The sequence below is a fragment of the Pseudophryne corroboree genome, chromosome 11 (assembly GCF_028390025.1).
Source record: "Pseudophryne corroboree isolate aPseCor3 chromosome 11, aPseCor3.hap2, whole genome shotgun sequence".
NCBI lineage: Eukaryota > Metazoa > Chordata > Amphibia > Anura > Myobatrachidae > Pseudophryne > Pseudophryne corroboree.
In genome coordinates this window covers 210,711,586-210,731,920 of record NC_086454.1, presented here as the reverse complement: position 1 = coordinate 210,731,920, position 20,335 = coordinate 210,711,586, and the positions used below count along the sequence as shown (strand labels likewise).

Genomic DNA, 20,335 nt, shown 5'->3' with positions numbered 1-20,335 from the left:
GCTCTAAAATCCGCTGCACTACAAGAAATACATTTAAGGATTGTGAACAGAATGTATATAGCCCCTTCTCAAAGACAACACTTCCGCCCCGGTGAGTCGAGCAATTGCCCTAAATGTGGAGTAAGTGGAGCGTCCCTGGTTCACAATCTTTGGTTATGTGGGAAAATTAAACGGTTCTGGCGTAAGATACTCCAGTATTTATCCCGTTTACTTAAATTACCTCTGCCTGAAGAGGTGGGCCCGTTGCTGTTCGCAGACTTTTCGCCCTGGCTGTTGCGGTTTGACCTGGCCCCTGTGATCCCTCTGCTGACTGTGATGGTCACGGTGGCGAAACAGATGATACTGCGACATTGGATATATAAAACTGCTCCATCGGTGGGGGAATGGGAATCTGCCTTATTAGACGTACTATTCTGTGAGAGGCGAATGGCCACTTTTCAAATTGAAAATGGAGTGATGCTTTTCCATAAGAAATGGGGGACCTATATAGAGAGTTTGCCGCTAGACAGACGCGACTGTATCTGGAAGGTATTCCGAGACACAACATGGTACTGGACTAGTCGAATAGTGGGAATTATCACTTGACCTCCTGTAGACTGGACGATAGTTTTCATTGGGAGACCCAGATTATGCTTCGATCACCCACATTAGGGTAATGCATACCACATTACTCACTCCACGACCATGACTTACTCTCCTTATCCGGAATATGGACTTTATCAGTCCCCACTCCCAACCCCCTCCCCCCCCCCCCTGTCCCCGGCAACATACACCACTTATCAATAGTACCTCTGCTCTACTTCTCTTACTTTCATTTCTATATCTATCCCTTTTTCTTCTCTATCTCTTCTTCCTTTTAACAGCTGTGAAAATTGATTCATTTTCTGACAGTTATCTGATATTGGGGAAAGTGGTACACCTAGGTGGACCGCGACCCCTACCGCTACTCGTCCTAGACAGCTGTATTTGCATTATTTGATGTGAAATATTTCTATTTTTTTCTTCTCCTATAAAAAAAAAAAACAGTACAGCCTTTAAATTTTTATATTCTGTACATTCTTGAACTTGTTTATGTGACATTGCAGAATTCTCTTGTACGGTAATACCTAGTAACGTATGTTGTGACATTATGGCTGTCTAATAAAGAAATTTATTTTAAAAAAAAGTACGTAGGTTAAGGATTACATACAGCGGCTGCAGCGGCTCGAATTTAAGTGTATTGAGTGTATTAAGGTATTGCTTTTAGTCCTGTAAGTAAATCAGCATTTACAAGGGAGACAGCAGTTAACCTACAGTAGGTGAAAATGCACCTTGAGTCATATAAACAATGAAGGCCCTTTTACACCATGATTTACTATTTTATTTAAAAGTGATGAAGACTTATTACTCTCAAAAGCACATTATAAGCATACAGACTACAAAATGCATTAATCAATACATTGAATGAGAAAGAATTGTACTTACTGATAATTTAGAATAAGCTTCTTGGAGAAAAACTCATCTATTCCTTCATCCACCTTAGTGTACAAATTATTTTCATTTATCTCAGATTTTTCAGACGTCTGTACCTGTGGTAAAAGAAAAATATATATTTGTAAAAAAAAAATACTCCAAGCCATTTTGTCACTCATCCATAGCTAAGAAACCTAATCACAGATGGGTCCTCCGTTATCTTGGCTGTTACTGCGGACGGAGGTTTAGTCATGCCTAGGCAATAGCTTAGGTTGCCGAGTTTAATCACAGACAGGCGCGTTGAGGCACGAGCATGTAACACACATCTCCACCACTGGGTGGCTAATGCTCCACTAATCCAGTACTTTAGTTCGAATAGTGGTGGATTGATCTACAGTACAAGCTCTGGCAAATGGCCAGCTATGACTGTAATGTAAATATACAGTCCTGTACTGCATAGTGTACACACAGATGGTGACCAATGGTCAGACGGAGAGAGTAAAAAAAAAAAGTTTATTCAGACGCAAATGAACATGTTAAAACACTTGTGTATGCAGATGCAACTAATGTGTGAAAGGAATAATGTAGCTCATTGACTTTAAAGTATGTTCAGTGCACTAAATACCATGTTTTGCTATGTGAGTGTCTGAGTCCCCTAACAACATAAACAAACACCAATGGAAAGGAATCGCTACTTGCATTACTTTTACACATGAACTTGTGTAACTTCCATGCAGTGACGTGGGTGAGCAAGCAGTGAAGGCACCCGCCTCCCATACTGAGAGTCCCGGGTTCAATTCCCAAAGTGCCAATCTATATATTTTTTCCCCCGACATTCACTTTATTTATTTTTTTCTTTGTAACACATTCAATGGAAGGGCGCACACAGGTTTCACACAAATCAGAGTAAATCTGCAGGAGCGACTCATTCCGCTATCTAAAATACACAGCGGTAATGAGCACCGGTAGACATACAGTACCAGTAAATATAAATTAGTATATTCTGATGCAACTAACTGTTCGAGCAACACAGTACTGTAGCTAGTCAGCATTAGAGAATCTGTGTTGTACTTTATACAACTCTGTAATTTACTAAGACTTTGTATTCTCAATCACTACCGACAATAGCCAAACACTGCTGGGAAAGCATAGAATTCAGAAAAAAATAGGAGCTTTCAAATAGACCTGCTTTTTGCTGGCGTGTTCAGATAGTCATGCACGGATCAGTGAGAACCGTGCATTCTTCTCTGTGGAAAAGGGTCAGAAATAGTTAAAAATTTAAAAAAAAAAATTTCGTGGGGTCCCCTTAGCATAACCAGCCTCGGGCTCCTTGAGTCGGTCCTGGTAGTTTAAATAATGGGGAAAAAATGACCGGGGTCGCCCCATACTTAGACAACCAACACCAGGCTCTTGGGTTATCCCTGGTTCTAAAAATACGGGAGACAAAAGACGTCTGGGTCCCCCATATTTCTAAAACCAGCACCGGGCTTCACTAGCCGAGAAGATAATGCCATAGCCGGGGGACACATTGATGTAGTTCCCTGCGGCCGTGGCATTACCCCCCCCCCCCAACTAGTCACCTCTGGTTGGGGTACCCTGGGGCAGTGGGGACCTCTTAAATCAAGGGTTCCCCCCTCCAGGCACCCAAGGGCCAGGGGTGAAGCCCGAGGCTGTCGTCCCCCATCCCTGGGCTGTGGATCGGGGGCTGATAGCCTTTTTGTGTGTAAAAAAAGAATACTGTCTTTTGTTTTAGAACTACAAGCCCCAGCAAGCCTCCTCTCTTGCTGGTAATTGGAGAACCACAAGTACCAGCATGCAGGGAAATAACGGGCCCGCTGGTACCTGTTGTTCTACAACAAAAGAAAGAGTCAAATAAAAACAAGACACACACACAGTGACAGTACAATTTTATTAGAACACAGTTACACACTCATACATGCTTACCTACATCCCATGCCACCCAATCACGTCCCCTTCTCCTGGTAGAATCCAAACATTTACCTGTAAATCCAAAACTCCAATATACTCCCCTATAATCCAGTGATGATCGTTCCTCTTCGATCCAGAAGTAATCCGCGGCCTTGTCAAAAAAACAAACCAAAATCCCGATCCACGCCACTGAAGGAGTTCCATGTTTACACATGGAACCTCTTTCCTTAAATGCCGGGACCCCCGTGACTCCTGTCACTGGAGATCCCTGCAGCCAATCAGGGAGTGCACATCATGGCGCTCTCATGCTTGGCTGTGCGCTACTAGCCTGTCAATCAGGAGTAGTGAAGCGGCTAGAATGAAGGATTGCGCTCCTTCATCCTAGCCTATGATGGGAACTTTGCGGTCTGCGGCTAACCGCAAAGTTAATTAGGGTCACCCACAAGAATGACCCAAATTAACCTCGTGGTTAGCCACCGCAAAGTTCCCATCATAGTCTAGAATGGAGGACTGCTATCATCCATTGTAGCCACTGCGCACCGCCTGATTGATAGGCTAGTAGCGCACAGCAAAGCAGGAGAGAGCCATGACGTGCACTCCCTGATTGGCTGCAGGGATCTCCAGTGACAGGAGTCACGGGGGTCCTGGCATTCGGGAAAAAGGGTTATATGTGTCCACATGGATCCCCTTTAGTTGCGTGGAGCGGGATTTTTTTTTTTTTTCAAATCTTATAACCTACCCTTTGAATTACTACAGAACTGAAGAGGACCGAGCTTCACCGGATGGTCCTTAAGTATAATTTAATTCCTTACAGGTACCCCATGGATTCTACTGGACAAGTGGACGTGATTCTCAGCGTGGGATGAAGGTAGGTATGTATGAGTGTGTAAGTGTGTTTGGTTGAATAAAGTTATACTTTCAAGGTGTGTGTGCTGTTTTTACTTGGGTATTTTTGTTGTTGTAGAACTACAGGTACCAGCGGGCCTATTATTTATCCCGCAAGCTGGTACTTATGGTTCTCCAAGTACCAGCTTGCAGGGGAGGCTTGCTGGAACTTGTAGTTCTATGACAAAAAACAATATTCTTTATTTTACACAAACAAAGGCTATCAGGGATGGGGGGGGGCAGCCTCAGGCTTTACCCCTGGCCCTTGGGTGCCTGGAGAGGTGAAAACCCTTTGATTTAAGGGGTCCCCATTCCTCCATGGAACCCCGGCCAGGGGTGACTAGTTGGGGGGGTAATGCCATGGCCGCAGGGTCCAGTATAAAAGTGTCCCCAGGCTGTGGCATTTTCTTCTCGGCTAGTGGAGCCTGGTGCTGGTTTTAAACATATGGAGGACCCCTACGTCTTTTGTCCCCATATTTTTGGAACCAGGACTGGACGCAGAGCCAAGTGCTGGGTGACTAAAAATGGAGATCCCCTGTTCAATTTTTACCCGGAATTTAAACAACCAGGGCTGGCTCAAAGAGCCCGAAGCTGGTTATGCTTAGGAGGGGGGTCCCCATGCAACTTTTTTTCACATTTAACTGTTTTAAGAATTTCTACACTGTACACAATGAAGCCCTGCATGGATCTCACTGATCCTTCTGGGCTTCATTGTGTAATTTCCGGCATAACACAATGATGGGGGATGGGGGTAGGAGACGGCTATGGAAAATACCGTGTGTTGCTATATGAGCGTCCAAGTCCCCTAACAGCACAAAGGGGAGGGGGAAGGGTGAGGTGGAGGTGGGGATTAACCAGCGGAGTTCAGAGAAGCTGTGAAAAATATTGTCTGTCGGGACCCAAAAAAAAGAAACCAATAAAATAATAAAAGTAGTGTGCACAGACACAAACAAACTTGTTAAAGCAATGGTCCATTGACGTTCGGTTTATGTGAGCTATTAAATTAAATGCAATTAAAATGGGCTTAAAGCTTAATATCTCTGGTTCTGAGGATCCAATCGGCTCAGAATTAGGCTGGTATGGAAGGGGGAGACAATTAGCTACTGGGGGATACCAACTCCAAGTTTCTGTGACCCTCACAATGCTCATGGCAAGCGTCGGAACCAATGGTGGGTCTGAATTAACGGGGCCATTATAGTCTATGGGAAAATGGGTCAACTTTGTGTACTGATATATCTGGTTCTGGGTGTCCCAGAGACTCAGGACTAGTACCATACAAAACAGGAGACTCTTGGCTTTTGGGTCAGACCAACCACTAGTTTATGTGACACTGCAAATGGAAACGGCAGGCAACCATGTGTCAGGTCCCCTCCAGTTGTCCGCCCAGCTTGCATGGGATGCCGGGTTTCTGGCTAGATAGAAAATACTGTACAGAAATGCTAAGCACAGTAATTTGGCATCCAGGAACTTAGGGAGCTTTTATATCTCCATTATACTTAGAAAGATTAAACTTACCGCTGTACGTTACAAGCTGTTTGTGCGATTTCGTACTCTAATAGAAAATACTGTACAGAGATACTAAGTACGGTGATTTGGCATCCAGGAACTTAGGGTGTCATTCCGACCCATTCGCACGCAGCGGTTCATCGCCAAGCCCTTCATAGTCTGAGCTGGCACTGACTTGATTGTGATGTGGTGAAATGAATAGGTATCTGGCTAAGAGTGTATGCTTGCTCCTGCTACATACAACTTGCATGCTGCAACAAAGTAAAAGGACACATCTGTAGAAAGAGAATTGCAATGGAAGGATTTGGACACCAGAGATGCTAAAGCATGGATACCTGTCTGGTGGCACTGACTGCACTGATTGCAATTTACCTGTATTAAAAAGTAAATACTGAATTTGGGGGGTGCAATAATCCACCTCTGCCACCAAGTCACACCCTCATTCACCCATCCATGCACATGTTTTGCCTTAGCTAATTGAATGTCCCCTGTAGACAGATGATTTTTCCATTATGTTTAATTTTGAACAAAGTGGAAAAACAAAGACACCCTCAAAAATTTCAGTACCAACTGTTTTCCTCCATTACCCCACCAGGGAGGCCCTTCTTTTTGGGCACAGGATCATCAACCTCCAACCTTTCAAAATGTTAGGACACTTTTCTGCAGCCATATGTACAGAAAAAGCCATCATACCTCAGGTACACCACATACATTCTGGACAATTTACGAGACATCATATTGGAGGCTGACTTATGGTTGATCACCACAGACATCACATCATTAGATTCAGTGATAGACCATGACCAGAGCATCAAAAAGCATCAGTTACCATCTAGAACAGCACCAAAACAGCGCAGATTCCTTCACTTTCCTATTGAAGCACAATTATGTGTGCTTCCACTTATCTACAAACAACAGGGGAAAGCTATGGGTACAACATTTGATCCAAGCTATGCCTGTTTATAAGATGGTGAGAGGACCACCATATATGGCATGGCAAAGAGCTTGGGGCAAGGTATATAGACATTTTCTTTGTATGGCAGGTGATAAGAAATAACTTCAGAGTTTCTTCACATACATGAACACAAATGACAACCTCAGATTTACCACCAAAAATAGCCAAATGAGTGTGGAGTACCTTGACCTAAAACATAATTATAGAAAATTATTGTATGCACACTAGTACATTTCGCTAGACAGTTGATGTCAATAGGTTTATTTAATCCACTAGCTGGCATCACCCAAGCTGGTACCCAAAATGTCAATTTGCCAGAATAAGAAGGAATTGTTCTTAGATTAATACAATATACAAGGGGGAGAAATTAATGCAACATTCATGGAGATAAAATACGAATCTGATCTGATTAAACAAGCATTGAAGAAGCAGCTACACTAGACAGAAACGATCTACTGCAGTATAGAGACAGAGGAGAGAAAAGGGCAAGCAAAGGAGAAACTATTACTGATTTCTCCAAACAGTCCATGACATTACAAATTATTGAGAAAACACTTGCCCCTACTCATGGACGATGATACAGTATCAAAATACTTATAATATGATAGAATTTAGATGGATATATGAATTAAAGACCCTAATACCATGGGGGTTAAACCTAAATAAGGAAGTCAAATAAAATTGCAAGAAATAGTCCCTGCTTAAAAAATAATTTACGAGGAAGAGAATCACCATCATCCTCCCATATATGCCAAGATTAGATAGTGAAGCTATTAGTACACCATCAGCAATACTTTGTAACCAGGGCCGGATTAAGGGAGGGATGACAGGGGAAGCTGTCTCAAGGCTCCCACATATTAGCGGCCCCCACACAGTGCATTTTTAATCTCCGGCGGCTAAGCTGTTTATTAACAGTGGTCGCAGAGGAGCTCCTGCACAGTCTCGTGGGATAGGGAAGAAAAATCCCACAAGACAGTGACTTGAAGATGCCAGCATGTGCTGCTCAGGCTGTGTGTGTCTCTGTGTGTATGTATCTCTGTGTGTCTGTCTGTGTGTCTGCGTGTGTGTGTGCGTGTGCGTGTGTGTGTGCGTGCGTGTGTGTGTGTGTGTGTGTGTCTGTCTCTCTCTCTCACGGGGAGGGGTGGGTGTGTCGAACTTTTTCATGTCATTATTTTGACCGGCAACCTTTTTCACGTTGATCTTTTTACTGTCTACCTTTGACCCTGTCAACCTTTTGACTGTCGACAATACGGTGTCAATTATTGACAGTATACCTTTTAAATGTCTATCAACCAACTCCTGTAGGGGCCCCCACATCTGTGTTTATCTCTTTGTTGTGGGGAGGAGGGGGCTTAGCCAGTGACATTAGTTGCCCTGGCCCTCTACCAGCCTTAAGCTGGCCCTGTTTGCGAGAATTACTTTCTGAATAAGTGGTTATAAATTTACTATACATGAGAATTTTAAGTGATAAACATATGAATCGAGCAGTACAGAATAGGACTATTACAATAATTGACAGATGTCAAAACCAATAAGAACTGTGCAGGATCAGCCAATCATGAAACATTCATTCCAAATTTGCCTAAATGGGATGTAACCCACGTACATTTGGGAGGTCTGTAAAAGCAGCTGTACAGTATGTACACAAACTCAAAGCACAAAAACAGTGCTAAGTATGGTTAAGAATATATTTAAGAACTACAGTATGGGCCTAACACAGCATCATAAACTGAAGTATGGAAATCGCTATTCATCAGGAGGAATTAAATTGCGATTACATGAGATCGCAGTCTATGTGCCGGCAGGGGGGTGGGGGGAGTGATAGGGTTATATTGCATAATTTTATGGGCGTCGACATGCCAGTGGGGGAGGTATGGTACAGACAATGGAGGCATGTCTGTACCGTTTGCAGGGTGGGCTGTAGCAGCTGCATGATGTAACACGCAGCCGCTGTTACCCAAAACACGTCAGCCCTGCAACTGCCTTTACAGCTAGGCTGCAAAGCCAAGGGTCTACCCTAAATATGAGAGCGATTCTCTGTTTAGCAGGGTCTGACAACGCTGCCGGGCAATTCCACAAATATGCCAATTTGAGAATTGCCACATGCGCCATGTGGGTCACATTGACACTTTTGACACGGGATTACTTAAATACCTTCAGCTGCCACCAGCAAAGACTTTTCAACATATTACGGACGTTGCAGGCGTCTTTAGTTTAAGCTGTCACACACACACTGCAATACTTAGAAAAATAAGTAGGCGTGAGCCACACAGGCCCTGAGTTCATAACAATCACAGAATCAGAACTAAAATTAGAATTTTAATTTCAAGAATACCTCAGAGCTTTAGTTACAAAAAAGTTACAAAGATGATTAAGAATATTTTAAAAAACACACACAGAATAAAGCAAGCTCAATAAATGAAAAGGAATAAAAACTGCAGAAACCCTAATTCATTTACTCAACAAATTCAGCTGTTTCTGTTGTGGGGGAATTCACAGAATAACTCTGGTCATCTCCAACATATTGTTGAGTCCCCAAGAGATCACATCTTCTGTTTTCCTGAGGGAGACAGATATAGTCTCCAGCTTCATCAGCCACCTCCCTTGGGATTTTTAACTACTTTCCTGCTGGACACTACACATACACCAGTTTTACATACTTGGTGCTTGGCAACAGCCAAGGGGGGAGGTAAGGGGTGTAACCCAAAGGTATACTGTAGGAATCTTTTTAAAAGAGATTGAGGTTTACACTAGCCAGTAAATAGGATCCCTGCATTCCAATCAGGACATATGGACACACTTCCCTGGTCTGTTTACAGCCCCTCTGACATAACAAACAAATTGGGCTTATCAGCCCTCAATGTCCAGAGTTTGGCAATATCTGCTTTTGATGTAGAAATGTAATCCTCCTTTACAATGGTCATGTCAGGATCCAGGCCACAGATAATTTATATTTTGGACAATATACAATTCTCACTCTTATCAGTTCTTATAACCTCTGGTCTGGTCATTGCACATGTCATACTTTATGGTCTGCAGATCTCCCCCAGCCTGGATGTGTGGAGGTTAAACACAGGACATTACCTGTCAGCCATTTTGTCACATCTTGGCCGAAATAATTATATATATATATATATATATATATATATATATATACACACTATATATATATATATATATATATATATATATACATACACATACATACATACATACATACATACACACATACATACATACATACATACATACATACATACACAGTCAATTGAAAACATTATTGGTGATTATTCCTGTACAGGTAATCACCACACCTTACATCACATATAATTTGTGATCCTCCTTCCTGTTTTTAACATGACACAGGGGAAAGTATCCGGCATGTGCGGCGTCCTTGCCCCCGCATACTAGTGGAAGGAGTTGTTTTGTGAATTTTCGCAAAACTACAATTTATAAAGAATTAGGCCCTATAAATTTAATTATTTAAAAAAACTGTTATAATAAAAGCATATATATTAAATAAAATATTTTTAGCAAGGTAGATAGATTCGGCATTCAGGATTGGATCCTGGTGACCACGGATGCAAGCCTGAGAGGCTGGGGAGCAGTCACACAGGGAAAAAACTTCCAGGGCTTGTGGTCAAGCATGGAAACATCTCTTCATATAAACATTCTGGAACTACGGGCCATTTACAATGCCCTAAGTCAAGCGAAACCCCTGCTTCAGGGTCAGGCGGTATTGATCCAATCGGAAAACATCACGTCAGTCGCCCACGTAAACAGACAGGGCGGCACGAGAAGCAGGAGGGCTATGGCAGAGGCTGCAAGGATTCTTCGCTGGGCGGAAAATCATGTGATAGCTCTGTCAGCAGTGTTCATTCCGGGAGTGGACAACTGGGAAGCAGACTTCCTCAGCAGACACGACCTTCACCCGGGAGAGTGGGGACTTCACCCAGAAGTCTTCCACCTGATTGTAAACCGTTGGGAAAAACCAAAGGTGGACATGATGGCGTCACGCCTAAACAAAAAATTAGACAGATATTGCGCCAGGTCAAGGGACCCTCAGGCAATAGCGGTGGACGCTCTGGTGACACCGTGGGTGTACCAGTCAGTGTATGTGTTCCCTCCTCTGCCTCTCATACCAAAAGTACTGAGAATCAAAAGGAGGAGAGGAGTAAGAACGATACTCGTGGTTCCGGATTGGCCAAGAAGGACCTGGTACCCGGAACTTCAGGAGATGCTCACGGAAGACCCGTGGCCTCTACCTCTAAGAAAGGACCTGCTCCAGCAGGGGCCTTGTCTGTTCCAAGACTTACCGCGGCTGCGTTTGACGGCATGGCGGTTGAACGCCGGATCCTGAAGGAAAAAGGCATTCCAGATGAAGTCATCCCTACCCTGGTCAAAGCCAGGAAGGATGTAACCGCAAAACATTATCACCGCATTTGGAGTGCGGATGACTCTGCAGCACCGAATGAGAGAACTCCAGGTCCTCCTCAGCCAGGGTATCAAATTTGTAGAATTTAGCAAACGTGTTTTCCCCTGACCAAGTAGCTGCTCGGCAAAGTTGTAAAGCCGAGACCCCTCGGGCAGCCGCCCAAGATGAGCCCACTTTCCTTGTGGAATGGGCTTTTACCGTAGAATATAGCACATTTATTATGAAAATGTAAACACAATACAGGTTGAGTATCCCATATCCAAATATTCCGAAATACGGAATATTCCGAAATACGGACTTTTTTGAGTGAGAGTGAGATAGTGAAACCTTTGTTTTTTGATGGCTCAATGTACACAAACTTTGTTTAATACACAAAGTTATTACAAATATTGTATTAAATGACCTTCAGGCTGTGTTTATAAGGTGTATATGAAACATAAATGAATTGTGTGAATGTAGACACACTTTGTTTAATGTACAAAGTTATTAAAAATATTGGCTAAAATGACCTTCAGGCTGTGTGTATAAGGTGTATATGAAACATAAATGCATTCTGTGCTTAGATTTAGGTCCCATCACCATGATATCTCATTATGGTATGCAATTATTCCAAAATACGGAAAAATCCGATATCCAAAATACCTCTGGTCCCAAGCATTTTGGATAAGGGAGACTCAACCTGTATAATAAATCAGCACATTAAAAAGCCAATTATATTTGAAATAGAAAGTACGAAGAACTGAGTGAACTTAGTGAATCACTCATATCTGTACTTAAGAAACTTAAGAAAGTAATTAGTAAAATAATATTTATCTTTCCCAAAATCTATGTTTTTTGCACATGTGCAGTTAAGAAGACAAGTAAAATCATGTATGCAAAGTTTAAAAAAAAATACAAATAAACAAAAGCTGAAGCATTTGCAGTGGAGCAGGGGACACTAGGAACAGTTAAGTACATCGCTGCTTTCAGATTATATGCTGTGTATGCTCAACTCCCAACATCGATGATGCTACCACCACCACTGGCGCCCCCTCCCGTCTCCATGCACCCCCCTTGCTCCATGCCCCCCGACCCAGGGATTGGTGATCTGAGCTCCTGGAGGGCTGTTGCTCATCAGGGCTTCCTGCTGCTGTGACTTCTGGTACTGTAAAGTGAGCTGCCACTTTACAGGGGTCACAGGAACAGCAGGGAGCCCCGATGACCAGCAGCCCACTCTGGAGCACCAATTAGCAGTCCCTGGGTAGGCGAGTATGAATTATGATTTATTTTTTTAATTGTGATCAAGTTGTGTGTCCATCGAGCACACACCGCTGATCACACTGGCCGGGTACCCACACAGCTTTTTGTGATGATTTTTTGTAAATTCGGCAAGATCACATTTCCCATTCTAAGAATGGGAAATGTGCTCTGGTTACAAAAAAAAAAGTGAGAGAGAATTAAAGGGTTTGGAGCAGTTTTTCCACAAAAACACCCTTTCTCACATTATTTTAGTAAAAAAACAACAAACATTAATAAATATGCCCACAAGGTAGAGGAGATGCTGTGCAGGTCAAGTGCTGCATGCTACAAGACAAATGTTGGCATCTGGACAGGTATCCTCTGCATTGTAATATGTGTCATGTGGAGTGCTGCACAGTTAGGTTGCATACACACGGTGAGATCCTTGCTATGGTCGATTTTTACTTGAGATTTCCCTTGAACTCCCTGGAGCCCAGATAGTACAGATTTTGACTGTCAGCCATATTAAAACAGTGCATTTCTGTTCTGTGGCTAGTTTGGTGAGGTTTACCTACTAAACGCTTCACATTGCTAGTGTGCTTTTCTTTGTTTTTTGCCTTGCTAGAACAAAGTGTTTTTGGGTATGGATTACTACCAGCGTGTCAGAATCTTATATGCTCAGGCTGTGGCTGTGTGTGACATGGAGAGAGAGCAGAGGCGGGAGAGGAGACGTGCTCGTCTATCCTGTTGGACCAAGCAGTGGCTGTTGCAGAGGGAATCTCTCACATGCCATTTTTGAGGCAAATTCAGGAGAATAACCCCGAGGACTACAACAACTACCTGTGGATGGAAGAAGAGATGTACTAGAAGCTGCTGTGACTGGTGACACCCCTCATTCAGAAGCAGGATACCAACATGCGGCAGGCCATATCTGTGTAGGTCTGGCTGGTGGCTACCCTGCGCTATGTGGCTACCGAAGATCGCTGCAGGACCTGAAGTTCAGTACCCTGATCTCCCCACAGGTTATGGGGCTGTTAGGATCTCCTGCCCTGTGCTGCCACATCGTCATGGCAACCGTGAGACAAGTGCTAGCGGAGTAACCTGAGCGTAGCTGATACTCCGGTTCGGGTCTTTTGCTGTGCAGTGGTTACAGGCTCTGTGCACTGCAGGGGATCCGGTGCTGGTTTTTGTGCTCACAGTCTGTGAGGTCTGAGTGGGGCGTGGACAGCACCTGCTATATAAACCCTCTTCTCAGGTTAGGCAGATGCTGCTGAATCTTTGTTGGTTAGTCAGTTCCTGAAAGTTAGCTAGTACTGTGTAACTTTGTATTTGTTTGTTGCTTACTGCAAATAGGCCTTGGGATTTGGTACTACACTCTGCCAATCCAGACCTAGCAGTAAGACTGGAGTCAGTTGTTTAACCTGCTGGGGTTCTTTTGCTACTCTGTGAACCTAGCAAGTTTGCGGCTGTATTCTCAGACTTGCCTGCCAAAATCCTTTCTCACTGTGCAAGGTGTTCAGGTGTCAGTTTAGTGGCAGTAAGCTGAACCAGTGCATTGCAAGTGAGGACTAGGATTGTGGAGACTCTACTTGTGTCTATTATTCCATCTCTGACCAAGGAGTTTACTGCCACACCCGTTGGTAACCCTTTAGGGTTTTGCTGTTGCCCTTAGCAACAACATTTTGGGTTCTCTACGTATTAAATCACAACATCTCGCTTCTTTCCATCTGAGCATTACTAATACTAGGGAGACACCCAGTTTCTTAGCCTTTGGGCTTCTCTGTTCACTTTGTGTTTATTTTGTTACCCTATCACCTTCTGTGTATGTAATGTCATATTCCCCAGTCTGTCTGTGAGTTCATTTGTTTTGCATCCCTCTCCGTTCAGACACCAGTACATTCCTGCTGGAACTGGTGTGCATAACATATTCAGCAGCCTAAGTCTCCTGTTGAAATTTTGTGGGAATATGGAGCATACCCCTCAAAATACTTTGCAACAGGTGGTCGATCAGGTGCAGGTCCTGACTCGACAATTTAATGATTTGTCCATTAAAATGCACACCTCGCAGGCCGCTGGCGGAGCTCCCGCAGCAGCAGCACCTTCAGGGGTTAAGGAGCCGAAAGTAAATCTCCCGGATCGTTTTCCTGGAGATCGCTCGCAGTTCTTTTGTTTCAAGGAGAGCTGCAAGCTATATTTCCAGCTTAGGCCTCAGTCTTCTGGGTCGGAGATATAGCGGGTGGGCATAGTGATTTCCTTGCTACAAGGAGACCCACAGGTCTGGGCATATGGGTTGCAGCCTGACTGTCCATCGCTTAAAAGTGTTGATGCTTTTTTTACGGCACTGGGCATGTTGTATGATGACCCTGACAAGACGGCCTCAGCCGAGGCTCAGATTTCAATCCTTAAGCAAGGGCGAAGGCCAGTTGAGGTTTATTGTACGGAGTTTCGGAGGTTGGCCCATGATACCCAGTGGAATGACCCAGCCCTGAGACACCAGTACCGAAGAGGTCTTTCTAACCAGATAAAAGACCAACTGGTACAATATCCCTTGCCTGATAGCTTGGATCAGCTCATGCAGTTATCCATCCGGGTGGATAGACGGCTGAGAGAGCGTAGGCTTGAAAGGGAGACCGAGGTTTCCTTCTTTCCCAAGGGAACCTCAGACTCTGAGGAATTTTCCGAGGAGCCTATGCAGATTGGGGCAACCCGCCTCTCCTCGCGTGAGAAGACGCGGAGGAGACAGCAGGGGTTGTGTTTGTACTGTGGGAATAAAGGTCATGTGGTAGTATCATGCCCAGAAAAGCCGGAAAACTTCAGGGCCTGAGGGTGATGGGAAATATCCTGTCAGGCCAGAAGTCAGAATTTCCCAAGAAGACTTTTATCATTCCGGTGACCTTGAAGATCCTCGGTCAAACTGTCAAGACTGAGGCCTTTGTGGACAGTGGGGCCGACGGGGTTTTTATGGACCGCCAATTCGCCCTGAAACACTCTGTTCCCTTAGTACCCTTGGCACCGGAAATTGAGATTTGTGGGTTAAACGGGGAACCATTATCCCAGGGTAAAATTACCTCTTGCACTAGCCAGATTTCTTTGTTTATTGGAGCCACACACTCTGAAAAATTTTCCTTTTTTTGTGACTGTCTGTACTTTTGCCCCATTGGTGTTGGGGTTACCCTGGTTAAGGGCCCACAATCCTCAATTTGACTGGGTCTCTGGGGAGATTCTTAGTTGGGGTACTGATTGTTTCAGGAGTTGCTTGAGCCTTCCAGTCAGGCTTTCGCAGCTAAGTTTGCCAGGATTGCCAGGATGATATGCAGATTTTGCGGACGTGTTCTCCAAAAAAGTTGCAGAGGTACTACCTCCCCATCGCCCCTATGAATGTGCCATTGATTTGTTGCCGAATGCTAAGCTTCCCAAGAGCAGGTTGTACTCCCTGTCACGTCCTGAGACTCAGGCTATGGCAGAGTACATTCAGGAGAACTTGGCTAAGGGATTTATCAGACCTTCACAGTCTCCAGTTGGGTCGGGGTTCTTCTTCGCGGGTAAAAAGGACGGTTCATTGCGACCCTGCATCGACTTCAGGGAATTGAACCGTATCACGATTAAAAACTCATACCCACTGCCTCTCATTTCAGTCTTGTTTGACCAGCTTCGTACTGCCACCATTTTTTCTAAGTTGACCTACGCGGTGCGTACAATCTAATCCGAATAAGAGAGGGGGATGAATGGAAGACTGCCTTTAATACCCACTCAGGGCATTTTGAATATTTGGTGAGGCCTTTTGGGCTCTGTAATGCCCCGGCAGTCTTCCAGGATTTCATGAACGATGTGCTAAGGGAATATTTGGATAGATTCTTAGTTGTATACTTAGATGACATCCTAATCTTCTCCCATTCCCTGGAGGAACATCGGAAGCATGTACGCTAAGTCCTCCAGAAACTCAGAGACCACCGGCTTGGGGCGAAGCTGGAGAAGTGCGAATTTGAAGTTCAGAAAATCGCATTTCTAGGATATATTATCTCCCCAGAAGGTTTCCAAATGGAGGGTTCCAAGGTACAGGCAGTCCTGGATTGGGTGCAGCCCACTAGTTTGAAGGCGCTTCAGCGTTTTCTGGGCTTTGCAAATTTTTATAGATGATTTATCGCTGGATTTTCGTCTATAGTGGCGCCCTTGGTGGCACTCACTAAGAAAGGGGCGGATGTTGCTCACTGGTCTTGTGAGGCCAAAACGGCTTTTGCCCGTCTCAAAAGGGCATTTGTCTCGGCCAAGGTGCTGCGACACCCAGATCCAGAGCGTCCTTTTGTGGTGGAGGTGGATGCCTCTGAGATGGGTATTGGGGCAGTGCTCTCTCAGATGGGGGTGTCTGATAATCGCCTTCATCCCTGTGCTTACTTTTCCCGTAAATTTTCGCCTGCCGAGAGGATTTATGACGTGGGTAACCGGGAATTGTTGGCTATTAAGGATGCACTCGAGGAGTGGAGACACTGGCTTGAGGGGGCTAAGTTTGTGGTCTCAATTCTCACCGACCATAAGAATTTGGCATATTTAGAGTCAGCGAAGCGCCTCAATGCCAGGCAGGCACGATGGGCTTTGTTTTTTGCTCGCTTTAATTTTTTAAAAACATATCGTCCTGGGTCAAAAAACATCAAGGCTGATGCGCTCTCGCGGAGTTTTGCTCCAATCCAGGAGACCACGGAGGAGCCATTGCCCATTGTGTCCCCATCATGTATTAAAGTGGGCATTACCCAGGACCTCTTGTCATTAGTCCTTAGAGCACAGGAGCAGGCTCCTCCAGACCTTCCGGTAGGTCTTTTGTTTGTGCCTCCTAGGTTAAGACAGCGAATGTTCCTGGAATTCCATGCCAAGAAGTCGGCAGGTCACCTGGGTATTGCCAGAACTCGGGAGTTGCTATCTAGGGCGGTGTGGTGGCCCTCGTGGCTAGGGATGTGGATCAGTGGGTTCGGGCATGTGACATCTGTGCCCGAAATAAGACTCCTAGAGGGGTTCCTGTTGGCCCATTACATCCACTCTCTATTCCATCTAAGCCATGGACCCACATTTCAATGGATTTTGTGGTGGACTTGCCCAAATCCTCGGGGATGACAGCCATCTGGATTGTCGTTGACAGGTTTTCGAAGATGGCGCACTTCGTTCCACTGGTTGGGCTGCCATCAGCCAGATGCCTGTCTGAATTATTTATGCTGCATGTTGTGCGCCTCCACGGGTTGCCACTTGATGTGGTCTCTGACCGCGGATCCCAGTTTGTGGCCAAATTCTGGAGGGCATTTTGTTCCGATCTCCAGATTTCTGTCAGCTTGTCGTCAGGCTACCATCCGCAGTCTAATGGGCAGACTGAAAGGGTGAACCAGTCCTTGGAGCAGTTCCTCAGGTGTTATGTCTCCCAGTGTCAGACTGACTGGGTTGCTCATCTGTCCATGGCGGAGTTTGCCTATAACAACGCGGCTCACTCCCTTCCTTTGTGTGTATGGGCATCATCCTAAGGCCAATTCTTTTGACCCCCTGGACTCCACGCCTGGTGGTTCCTCTGTGGTTTCTGTCCTTAGAGGTATTTGGAGGAAAGTGAAGAAAGCCCTTGTGTCTGTGTCATTGGTGACCAAAAGTGTTTTTGATAAGCGGAAAAGACCCTGCAGCTTCAAATTAGGAGACTTCGTCTGGTTGTCTACCAAGAATTTGAAGTTGAGACAGCCATCTCATAAGTTAGGCCCCCGGTTCATCGGTCCTTATAAGATCACTAGGGTTATCAATCCGGTGGCATTTCAGTTAGATCTACCCCGTTCTTTGGGTATCAATAAAACATTTCATTGTTCCCTTTTAAAACGGGCGATTGGTAATCCTTCTTCCAGTGGAAGACCTTCCCCTCTTCTGATACGTGGCCAGAAGGAGTTTGTTGTTGAAAGGATTCTTGACTCCAAGATGGTTCGGGGTCGGCTGTCATTTTTGGTGCACTGGAAGGGGTATGGCCCGGAGGAGCGGTCGTGGGTGCGCAGTTGTGATCTTCCTGCCCCCAGACTGATACGCTCTTTCTTCTCGCAGTTCCCCGATAAACCCGGTGGTAGGGGTTCTTTAACCCCTCGTCAGAGGGGGGGTTACTGTTAGGATCTCCTGCCCTGTGCTGCCACGTCATCATGGCAACCGGGAGACAAGTGCTAGCGGAGTAACCTGAGCGTAGCTGATACTCCGGTTCGGGTCTTTTGCTGTGCAGTGATTACAGGCTCTGTGCACGGCAGGGGATCCGGTGCTAGTTTTTGTGCTCACAGTCTGTGAGGTCTGAGTGGGGCGTGGACAGCACCTGCTATATAAACCCTCTTCTCAGGTTAGGAAGATGCTGCAGAATCTTTGTTGGTTAGTCAGTTCCTGAAAGTTAGCTAGTACTGTGTAACTTTGTATTTGTTTGTTGCTTACTGCAAATAGGCCTTGGGATTTGGTACTACACTCTGCCAATCCAGACCTAGCAGTAAGACTGGAGTCAGTTGTTTAACCTGCTGGGGTTCTTTTGCTACTCTGTGAACCTAGCAAGTTTGCGGCTGTATTCTCAGACTTGCCTGCCAAAATCCTTTCTCACTGTGCAAGGTGTTCAGGTGTCAGTTTAGTGGCAGTAAGCTGAACCAGTGCACTGCAAGTGAGGACTAGGATTGTGGAGACTCTCCTTGTGTCTATTATTCCATCTCTGACCAAGGAGTTTACTGCCACACCCGTTGGTAACCCTTTAGGGTTTTGCTGTTGTCCTTAGCAACAGCATTTCGGGTTCTCTACGTATTAAATCACAACATCTCGCTTCTTTCCATCTGAGCATTCCTAATACTAGGGAGACACCCAGTTTCTTAGCCTTTGGGCTTCTCTGTTCACTTTGTGTTTATTTTGTTACCCTATCACCTTCTGTGTATGTAATGTCATATTCCCCAGTCTGTCTGTGAGTTCATTTGTTTTGCATCCCTCTCCGTTCAGACACCAGTACATTCCTGCTGGCACTGGTGTGCATAACAGGGGCTCATCATTCAAGAGACCTGTAAGTCCTTGTACACTGTCCTTAAAAAGGACTACTTTAAGTTAAGAACATGCATGTTTTTTGTGTTTTAGTGTGGAATATATGCATTTGGCATCGTGAGGGCATATGTATAAATGGCACTATACTGGGGCATATGTGACTGGCACTGTACAGTGGCCATGTGTAACTGGCACTATACTGGGGCATATGTGGAACTGCCACTGTATCGTGGGCATGCAGAACTGGCACTATACTGGGGCATATGTGGAACTGGCACTATACTGTCGTCATATGTGTAACTGGCACTATACCATGGGCATATCTGGAACGGGCACTATACTGTGGGCATATGTGTAACTGGCACTATACCGTGGGCATATGTGTAACTGGCACTATACTGGGGCATATGTGGAACTGGCACTGTATCGTGGGCATGTGTAACTGGCACTTTATCATGGGCATATGTAACTGCCAGTATACTGGGGCATATGTGGAACTGGCACTATACCGTGGGCATATGTGGAACTGGCAGTGCAGTATTTGCCAGGCTCCTGCACCACCAGTATTGTTACAACATCCCTTATACACAAATTAGACAGTATTGTGTACCCCATATGTAACATAGTAACATAGTATCTGAGGTTGAAAAAAGACAATTGTCCATCGAGTTCAACCTATTTGTGGTCTCCTACGCCTAAAATTTCAGACTGATGCTGCTGTCAGCCGTTGCATTTTATACCTATTTATAGTAACTATAATGCATGACTATGCACCATACCCCTGGATTTCCTTATCCATTAGGAATTTATCTAACCCATTCTTAAAGGTGTTGACAGATTCCGCCATCTCGGGTAGGGAATTCCAAACACGTATTGTCCTTACCGTGAAAAAGCATTTACGCCGTATTGTGCGGAAGCTCCTCTCCTCTAACCTGAGCGAGTGTCCATGA

At 44.9% G+C, this 20,335-nt stretch overlaps 1 protein-coding gene across 3 annotated transcripts in view; it reads right to left on the bottom strand.

The window, feature by feature from the left end:
• Positions 1-20,335, bottom strand: part of LOC134969342 (capping protein, Arp2/3 and myosin-I linker protein 2-like) — a 549,992-nt gene that overhangs the window by 215,971 nt on the left and 313,686 nt on the right. For all 3 annotated transcript variants that reach the window (XR_010189452.1, XM_063945253.1, XM_063945254.1), the window contains one exon: positions 1,465-1,568. Coding sequence is in view for 2 of the 3 variants with exons in the window: in XM_063945253.1 (XP_063801323.1) it covers positions 1,465-1,568 (104 nt within the window). In the remaining variant the exon portion in view is untranslated. The remainder of the gene's footprint in view (positions 1-1,464; positions 1,569-20,335) is intronic.